This window comes from Clupea harengus, chromosome 5 (assembly GCF_900700415.2).
Source record: "Clupea harengus chromosome 5, Ch_v2.0.2, whole genome shotgun sequence".
Classification (NCBI taxonomy): Eukaryota; Metazoa; Chordata; class Actinopteri; order Clupeiformes; family Clupeidae; genus Clupea; species Clupea harengus.
In genome coordinates this window covers 2,980,001-2,990,364 of record NC_045156.1, presented here as the reverse complement: position 1 = coordinate 2,990,364, position 10,364 = coordinate 2,980,001, and the positions used below count along the sequence as shown (strand labels likewise).

The window sequence follows — 10,364 nt, the reverse complement described above, 5'->3', positions numbered from 1 at the left end:
TGCAGACCAAGGTCAGGGATTAGAAGCACATACCCTATGATTATGGACATCACATCTAAAAACATCATAGACCTACAACTGGATCCACACATCTGGAAAATACACACTCTCAAATTCAGATTTGGTGTGTAGATTTATATTTTGAAAGATTTAGCCGAACTGTGGGTTTAAATGGGGTTAGGCCTTTTGCACAGTTCTGTTATATACCATTGCACTTTCTGAAGCACTTTTTTAGTTTGTTTGTTTTTTTAGTTTGTTTTTGTGTCTTTTTGTTTGTTTGTTTTAAGGATGCTTTAACAACACAATAACACACCCCATTCTGTAAGAAGGCTATTTATTTTGAATTTGTGAACCTAAAACTAGAACCAAACATCTGGTCTGGGTAATTTGTAGCCTCTTCAGTTTCTGATGACTTTTAAGGGAAAAGTTATGTAGAAAATCATTTTTTTTAAGTATATTATTTCACCGTATTATTTCGGTGCTTGCTGAGGACTCTACCGGACAGCAGAACAATTTGAGTGAAGGATATTATTTCCAGGATTTTAATAGTTAACGTCATTCTTAGTGGCCCGCCCATTTCACAGTGGCAATTGGTCACAATTTCAAAAGCACCACCCCCCTTGTTGTGCTATTGGTGAACAGTAGTTACTATAATAATCTCTTCAGAAATCGAACAGTTACAGTACTTCCCACGTACAGAGCGTCCTCGAGGCCAAACACTGTTTCTTTAAAATCTGACCGCACTATGGTAACTCCGCGCAGTGCTGTTGAACATTAACTGGTGACAGAAAAAGCTAAACGGAATCATGGTAAGGAAAGTTTCCCGTTCATCGTGTTTGTTGTAGTGTGAATGTAAAAATTGTGTGAAAATGAGTGCACTGAGTTTAGATCAGAAAACATATCAACAACACGCTGGCAGCCGTAGACACACGGGCAAACGTCACGTTGTGTCAGAAATCTGTGATACTTTGTTGACTTTAGAGAATGGTCCACAGTGGCTTGCATAATTACCGAGGTTTGACAGTACTCATGTCCTACATCATTTCCTCTGTTGTCAAAGATAAAAATATGACACATTTTGCAGTGACATTTCAGACACCTCGTGGGAACGTCGCACCGTATTGTGTGTGTCTTTTTAATCGTAGGCGCGCACAGGAAGTGTGGGATATTTGGTTACTTCTTAGGCATGAGTGTAAACATGTAATTGCATTATGCATTAAAAATCATGGCGCAATGTCCTATGTTGCGCGCAGAAAAGTATTTTTCAATGACAGCCTACTCTAGTGTTAAGTGTTTGCCAGCTGGTTTCTTTGCTTCGCATCGCAGTTACTCATTACCTCAGTGAGATCAGGGAAGAGCTTGAAGTCATCAAGTGGACAGGTGGCGCAGGTAATCTCTTACACCCTGGCAATAAATCAACACTGTAAACATTATCTATGTGTCATAACAAAATGATTGACCCTGTAACTGTCTAGATGGTACAGAAGTCATGAGTCTGACAGGCTTCCTGTTGACTTCACACGAATAATAGATGTGGGGAGCAACAAATGAGACAGTGTCTCTCCTGTAACACAGAGAGAGAGCTTGTTTCACTGGTACATGTATTTAGAATTTTGCTGAAAGCTTTGCGAGTTGAGGCGCAAATGATTTGACAAGTATATCAGCTCAGAATGCCTCTGTCTCAACTGCATCCATTTCCTTTGAAAGGACACACGTGGTTCTGCTTTTGGTGAGGTTAGGGTGTCAGAGGAGGAAGGAAGCACCATGGTGTCAAGAGGCGACCATACATCTCTGGAGTCTCATTGTCAGCAAAGACCCAAGTGATAAATATTTGCCCCCTGATTGTGCACACTTACTCAGAAATGACAAGCTTGTATATGTACAAGAGAACTATGCTCATCTCTGTGAAAGGAGCATTTTGACCTTGTGGAGGAGCAGCTTTGGGTGTGAGAACCATTGTCCTGCAATTATCCTTTTTGTTGTTTGAATAATTCTGTGGTTATGACATGGATAACAAGGAACGTGATCTTTGGCATCAAAAAAGGAGTCTGTGACTCTAGATGAATAATTCAGTTTTTCTTCCTTCAGCTGTCTTTATTCCCTTTCATGACGGGTATCGTAAGGGGCGGGGTGGGGGGCTTTTCCGGAGTTTTCTACAGCCTTGACGTTCTAGGAGGTGTTCTTTAGATTTCTGGGGGATTGCATTTTTCTTTTTTTCTGGCTTGTATTGTGAATACAGTGCAGGCGGTGGTATGAGGTTCGTCTGACGTCACAGGTCATGACCTCAGATCTGCAGTCCCAGCCAGGCTCTTGATACCAGTGGCTTTGTTGGGGCCATTTCCTATTTCTCACAGTGTAGAGGTAATGGGTTCCCATGAAGCATAGTGATAATTGTACACACTCACTGAATGATTCAATGAAATGCCAGCTAAGTGACAAAGACTACCTGTATGCAAATGAAATGCTTTGGTGCTGGGACTTCTGGAAGACGTTGATGTCCACATGTGTTACCTCTGCCCATTCAATCCCTTCTGTAATACACTCACATAAAAACATAGACACACAAATGCATGTACACACACATACAACAAAGACACTGACACACGCACACTCACACCTCCACCACCACCACTACTGTGGCATCATAAGAATGTGTCCTGAAGAGTAACCTCTTAACCACAGGCTTTTATAGTGCTGAATGATGTGCTAACCAACACATGGCCTAAATAAGGCTTTATTATGGCTAACCAGCCAACAACAGCATGATGTGCATAGCAGCAGTGAGATAAGCTTGCCTTGCAGGTGTGAGGGATGGGAGGGTAGGCCTTTGTTTTGACTCTTGTTTGTTGTGAATAGGGCTTGAATGTCTTTCACATTGAGTACGTTAGCTTAGCTTCTTTAATTTTTGCCCCTAGAATTACAGTAATATAGCAGTTTATTGCTTATCTTAGGGTACCATATCGTATCTCTTTTTACAAAGTAGTATTACTATACTATTTATTTACTATACTATTTATTCACATATAAAATGTATCATCTTTGAGTTTTTCCCATTGTTAAAAAAAACATTTGTGTAAAAACATAGGTAATCACAGTTTTAAATAGTTTCAGGCTATTTGTCAGATGACTGACCAGTTGAATACTTTAGCTTCCTTTATGACATATGAGACTATGAGTGAAGATTAAGCCTTATCCACACAGTTATGCCCTCTGGAAGGGCGTCTGATATAATCAGTAGGTGCTTTTCCATAGCAGGAACTCAGCACTTCTCAGGTGGTACAAACATTTACAGAAGCCGTTTTGACAGTAGCCTTTGCTCTTCGATCCAAGCACTACAAAATATCGATATATTTCTCCAGCGGCAGCACCAACATTAGACCGCTAAACCAGAGAATGTAGGATCATCAAGGTCGAGTCATCTGTTGAATTGTGCTATGAAGCTGCAAATCCTTGGTTTAATGGTTGCATGGCAGCTGTAATTACTTAAATAGTCCCTTTAGGAATTCACATTTTTTTTGCAATCAAAATGACAGATTTAGTCGTGATTTCTGCACATTTGCATGAAATTTTGCGATTTTTATTTCTCTTTAATCCCTCATAAACTACAAAACAAATCAATGAGAGATAAAAATCAGACAAACTTTAGTTTTTGTGTGGTCTTATGTCTCATTTTAGATGTGTCACCTGATTTCACACATTTCTGAGAACTTTCACAACCGAACTCGTCAGCTCTTCCATACCTGAATGTTAAGGAAGAAAAATGTCACGCCTTTATTTGAACCTTTGAACTCTATTCTAAAAGCACAAGTCCTTATTTATATTCAGAACAGTAATCCTGAACTGAAAACTGAACAGAAAACATGATTATAAAAAATGTCCTGGCCTTATTTTCGCCAATATTCTACTCACTTAAATTACCCCTCAATAGGCCTATGCATGAATGTAGGAACAAGCTTTTATTTTCAAATGCCATCTCCATGCAAGACAAATGGCTGAATAAACAGTTGGACGCATCAATATGCCTTAAGTTTAATAACATTGTTTGAACACTATTTACAAGTACAGCTGAATACAAGGCAGAATAACATAGTGTAAGTAGTTAATTTAACTTTTAACGAGATAGAACAGTTATAGATCCAGCTATGTGGTGAACATCAAGCGAATGTTTAATACCAAACTAACTTCCCCGCGGTCGTTAATCCATCACACACCTGACACCAAACCAGTGGGACATTAAGCAGTGGCTGTGATTCATACAGACTGTGCACAACCTTATACCACCATCAGGAGGCAGAGGAAGTGGAAATAAGTTCAATTTTTAAAATCAAGGTTTATTCTCTGCAATTTTTTTTATGTGAGAATATGCAGTGATTGTGTCATGCTTTGAAATAAATAAATCATTGTGGTCTGTGAATAGATTTGCTATTCTTTCCAAACGTAAGACTCATTTGAAGGCAGCAATCTTTTATAGTGATAGTCAAGAATATCTGCAAGTCTATTTGCCCCAGGCTAATAAACAAGAGTCCATTGTCCATGGAATTGGGCCATTACCCCTCGGCCACAACTCCTGTGACTCAGCTGTGACCACAGTAAAGGTTTCTTTTTGCTCTTGTTCTCACAAACAAACACACACACACACACACACACACACACACACACACACACACACACACACACACACACACACACACACACACACACACATTCACAAACAGACTTCTGCTATGTCCCGTGAGAATGCCACCTCACCACAAATAATTGACTGGTTTATAGGATCAGTGACGACTTACTGACTCATAGTTGTGGTTTAAGGCCGTGCTCATGGGCAGAGGCCTCGACCTGTTCCAAGAATCCTGGAATATTGACTGCTGCTCGCGGAGCTGGCATCGGTTAGGCCCGGTCCAGGAACGATGCCGAGGATAAATCCGTCTTCACCTCCACACCGCCGTGTCTCAGGGGTTGGAAAAGTGCTCTGTTTGGCTGAAGGCATCTTCACACAAAGACACACACACACACATACACACACGCACGCACACCCAAAGTTGACGCTCCGACAGGATGCAGGAGGAGGTTCCCACTTCAGCCTCCGCTCACCGCTGACACATGTCGGGTGGCAGCCCATTGGCAGCGTTGGCATACTACTCCCCGCCCCACATCCCCCAAATCCTCGCCCTCTCACCTCCACCCGGAGGACACAGTGTCTAATGAGAGGGTAGGTTTGCAGCAACAGGCCCGACTGCCTCTGCTTACACCACCACCACCACCTCCTCAACCACCCTGGAGCCTCCAGAGGCACATCTGCCAAGGGAGCGCTGCCAGGAAAGTGTCCAAGAATGAGCACGCCTCTCTGGGATGACCGCTCGCCAATGCAAGGGGCCCGTGCCAGTGAATACCAAACCCTCATGGGCTCACAGAGCCTCGGGGAACTAGGAACTGCCTTGAGCACAGAGGAAAGTGGGGAATCAGTAGCAGTAAACGGCTGGATGCCCACCCAGGATCGCGTCATATTCACTCACTTTATATGTCTCCCGGGCATTATCAGTGTTTGTGATTGTATATTTTCCCCAGACAGGGTCAAGTGTTTTCACCGGCAGTGCTTGGACATGGTCCTCATCTTCATCCGGTTGAAATGCCAGGCATCATCTCCTGTTTTATGACCAGATGATTGATTGCCCTCTGAGGAGAAGGCTTTTGGGTTACGTGATACAAACATGCACAGACTGCTTGTTTCAAACTCAGGGTCTCAGATTTTCAGCAGACCAGACAGTTGATACTTTATTTGCACCAGAGCTCCAGAAGGCGTTCGCGTTTCCCACGGTGCCAGGGGTGACGTCAGTCAGCGCCTCTCCCTGCTGTTCACTCTGCACCGTCTCTCATCGGAGGCTCATCGGTTGCTCGCACAACCGCGCATAGGCCTCGCGACGAGGCCGACAGAAGCCAAGGTGTCAAGGAGCCAAGTCAATCAGCGCAGCGTTGGAGTTGTGGGGATAGTGGTAGAGCAGTGGAGTGGCCTGGCAAGAGTAAGATAAGAGTGTGCTGTGGTCGGGTGCAGGTCAAGGAGGCAAGGAGGGGGGGGGGTGGTTGGGGGGTAAGGAAGGCTAGAGGGGTGGAAGCAGAAGGCTGAGGGGGTCAGGAGGTTGACAGGGCTGGCAGAGGCTCTGTATGTGCCCAGGTGAAATCAGGGCTTGGACGGGGGCCCAGGGGCCTGGGCTCTGACTCCAGACTTTGGTTCTGGTCCTGGCACTGGCCCCGGAGAGTGTTGCCAGCGGGCGATTTGAGGCCCAGAGAGGGTCGAGCCAAACCTAGAGCGCAGCGGAGATGAGCCAGACGCACTCAGACACACAAAAACATCACAAACGAGCATTATACACACAAACACTTATACAACACACACATTCAACACTTACACAAGCAAACACAGTAATAGGTGCAGTACGGAAACACTCATGTGCAGATCTCGATTTCTTATCACAAGAATGCCTGTTTGGTATGTAAACATGGTTTACCAGACAATACACTTTATTTTCAAATGACCAAACTCTGAGGCCAAGTCAACAGTGGAAGTTTTAAAGCAGTTTAAAAGCAAGTTAAAGGATGACTGATTGTGAATCATGAGGATTGTGCAACATGTCATAGATACCATACTGATATAGTTTCCTGGGGTATTCACCTATTGGGTAGTTTCCGTTTTAGTTTTTCTGTTCTTGGTTATTCGCTTGAGACAAAACACGGAAATTAGGCTTTTTTGTGAACGATAACTCTCCACCAGGAAGATCACAAAGTAGGAACAACAATTTCTTGGGTACCATCATTAACCTATTATTTCACAGAAGGAAAAGTTCACATTGTTATGGTCCGGTGGGAAAGTATTATTGGGTTGTTTGTGAGACAAAGACAAAACTGTTCCACAATCACAAAATCCCTCTTAAAAGATCGGAATAAAAAAAAAACTCTTGTAATGTCATTATGAATATTATTCAGGGCTTCTTTAATGTGAATCACGGTTGTGTAGAAATTGTGAAGGTTCCAAAGTATTTATGTTCCAGTAGTCCTAACCACTGCAAGAAAGATTTACGACAGCACAACTCAGTGGGGAGGTTCAAACTGGGTAAAGAACAATTGCCTGTCACACCTATTGGGTAACCGTAACCTGGGCAACAACTTGTAACATGTAAGGGGAGTGTCTGAAGATAAGGAACCCTGCCCCCTCAGCCTAGAATATCCTATGGGCAGGACTGAGTGGGCATGCCCTAACCTCTAAAAGTTCCCTCCCAGATCTAAATGAAACCACGCTCTGGAATGCACACATTCTCTCTCTCTCAATTCTCTCTCCCTCTCTTCTCTCTCTCTCTCTCTCTCTCTGTCTCTCTCCTTGTCTCTCACTCACATGCACTCAAACAAACACGCCCCATATTCTCACTCACTCACGTAAGGCGCTCCAGTCTCGCTGTCCTCCTGCTTCTTCCTGTTTTTTTTTTTTTGTATGAGCGCACAACTCCTTCGTCATTGGACTGCTGCCTCTCTGCCCTCCGCTCCAGAGCTCCACCGCTCGCTGTTCCATGCTGGGAGAAGAGCTCTGTGCTCGAGGCACGGCTGCTGGAGCAGGGAAGCCCCTGTCTGTGTGCGTGTGTGTGTGTGTGTGTGTGTGTGTGTGGACGGACGGACGGACGGTGTGTTTGGACGGGAGGTGAATCCCAGGGGCGGCCCACAGCTGAGCCCCATCCACAGGAACAGAGAGAGAAAGGGGGTGGGGTTGGGAAGGTGGAGGCAGGGGTGGGGGTGGGGGTGGGGGGGGGACAGTTTTGAGGGTAAACTGAGGAGAGCGCGTTGGAGCAGGGTGAGCAGAGGAAAACACACCCCTCAACAACTGAGGACTTTTTGGGACACCAGAAAACACACACGCTCGCACAGATGGACTTACTCTCTCCTGTCCTGAGCCTCCAGAGGGGCAACCTTCCCAGGATTCTGGACAGATAAAAAAGACTAACACACAAACACACACACACACACATATACCAGGGGCTTTCCTGGAGGAGAATGGAAGTGCTGAGGGAGTCTATTCTGCATTTGACCTTTCAGATGTCCACCTACAAGCGGGCCACCCTGGACGAGGAGGAGCTGGTGGACTCCACCTCGGACGACATCTACCCCTCGGCAGTCATGCAGGTGAGCAAGCACGCTTTCTCCCAAAAGGGAAAACCTTAATGACCAGCGGGGCTGGCCCCACACGAGTCCAAACACATTCCTTCGCTTGTGTCAATGATGGCGGTTCCACATGGTTGGCGACGTCACGCTGTGAAGTCATGAATGTCAATAGGAGACTAACATTTAGTTACTCAGACACTAGACTAGTTGCTCTGGTGACATGCTTGCCTCTTGTGTAGAACTTTGAGGCGGTTCTACTCTCATCTAGGCATCTGCTTCAGGTTAGGATGTGTTTGTGCAAATGAAAAATGTCTCAGTTCTGGAAGGAAATATGAAACAGAATTTGCTTTTCATTGAAGTGTTTTTCATTTGTTAATGTAGCCATAAGAATGTAAGGAATGATACTTTGAATTTGCGCTTCAGTACTGGTCCTGGAAGTCTAAAAGCAAACAAAACTGTCACACATTTATACATTTCCGTGGTTCATGGGGAAAGTCTGTATGTTAAGCTGAGTTTGTCGGGAAAAAAAAATGATATTGGTCATTTAAAATTAAATCTAGACTGTTTTTGCATTTTAGGTCATCTCCGCATAGCATTGTATTAGACGGCCCCTTGTGGGTTGAGCATGGGAACTCTCAACCAGTCATTTGTGGTAAACTGTCGTTAAGTAAACTGGCCAGTTGGTAGGGTTTCAGATAGTCAAATGTCACTCACATGTGCAGAGATGGAATGCCAGATAAGGACAGCAGACTTAGCATGGCCTGTGTGCAGCTCAGAGGATGTCCCTGTGTGATCCATCCCCCCTCTGACGGTGAGATTCTCGTAGACTTGTTTGCTTGTGAGTCCTTCTGAAACTCATCATTCCAGTTTAATACTAGTTCAAGCTTGCTCTCATTCTCTCTCTCTCTCTCTCTACCTCCCACTTTCTTTCTCTCATTCGCTCACTTTATTTCCTCTTCTGAGAACCTGAGCCTCATTACTCTTAAAGCATTTCTAAAATATTTTCCCTGGCTTTGGAAGGGAGTTAAGCGTCCAGAGCGTTTTTGTTATTCAGGAAAATCTTTGGCTTTCTCTCTCTCCCTGAGTCTCCCAGTGGTTTGTCTCCCTTGGGGAAACTCGGAGATATAAACCTCTTGGGGTTTGGCACACGGATCCTGAAAGAGTGTGGGATTTACTTTAACGATCCTAGACTCCGTCTCCAACTCTGACTGCCCCCTCTGCGGCAGAGAGCAAAGAAGACAGCGACCTTTGCCCTTTTGGGGTTAATGGAGTATCTTCGTTTAACTGGGGTAAATCCGACTTGTGTTACTGAAGTTAAGGCTGGCTGGTTGACTTGATTCTTTGAAAGTGTTCACTAAGCTGATTAGAAATGTCAGGGAAACACTTGTCAGAAATGTCAGTGAAAAATGTGTATAGTGATGTCTCATTACTTCTTATGTTTTTTGTCACTGGTAAAGGACGGTTTTTGAACTAAAAGTTATAGTATTGCAGACTGACAGTGCACACATTAGTGACAGGCTGTTTAACAAGAATTGTTAACAGCCTGTTTCTCTGGAATGCAAGGCAGTTACCTGGTATGTATGGAGAGGTGATGTCATAGTTAGCATATGTTTCGACTCCATGGCAAAGGCAGAGATACTGGGAAAAAATGGAAGTATGGGCTCATTCAGGGTGTAGGTGCTTAACATAATATGAAAACTAGCGGTGGAAATATAAGATAAATGTTTGCAAAGAAAGTGTGTGCTACCACCATATTTGTTTTTCATTGCTGCATGTCACAAACTTGAGACTTGAAACAAGTAATAGGATGCAAACGCTCAAGGCGTGTTTTACTTGGCTAAATCAAAGTGCCACGATGGGCAAATAAGGCAAAGTTCACAGGACTGGAAGGTACAGTACATCTTGCTGATCACAAACAATTACACACAAAGACAAAGGAAAAGTCCAAGGCTTACATAGGAGCTCAATGAATACATTGGCTACAGGTGAGAACTAAACTTAATTAACACATTGGCTACAGGTGAGAACCAAACATGGAGGGAAAACTAAGGTGTGAGGGAAATACTAAACACAGAGGAGGATGAACGGACTGGAGTAGCATATGGAGCAAGAGCAGGAACCTGGACTAGAGTTGGAACAGGAATAGAGGAGTGTGCAACAGAGGTTATGACACTGCATATTAAGTGAAAGCCTGTTTAAAATCCACTGGTTAAAACATT

The 10,364-nt window shown here is 44.1% G+C and overlaps 1 protein-coding gene across 4 annotated transcripts in view; it reads left to right on the top strand.

Moving 5' to 3' along the window:
- Window positions 1–663: 663 nt before the first annotated feature.
- ece1 (endothelin converting enzyme 1) overlaps window positions 664–10,364 on the top strand; it is a 26,945-nt gene continuing 17,244 nt past the window's right edge. Inside the window, exons 1-2 of one of the 4 annotated variants that reach the window (XM_012828162.3) lie at window positions 664–809; window positions 8,080–8,166. In XM_012828162.3, coding sequence (XP_012683616.1) covers window positions 807–809; window positions 8,080–8,166 — 90 coding nt within the window. In that variant the 5' untranslated portion in view covers window positions 664–806. Of the gene's footprint in view, window positions 810–7,786; window positions 8,167–8,737; window positions 8,957–9,041; window positions 9,435–10,364 lie in introns of those variants that run through there. The other 3 variants (XM_012828155.3, XM_031567334.2, XM_031567333.2) reach the window with 3 other exon arrangements.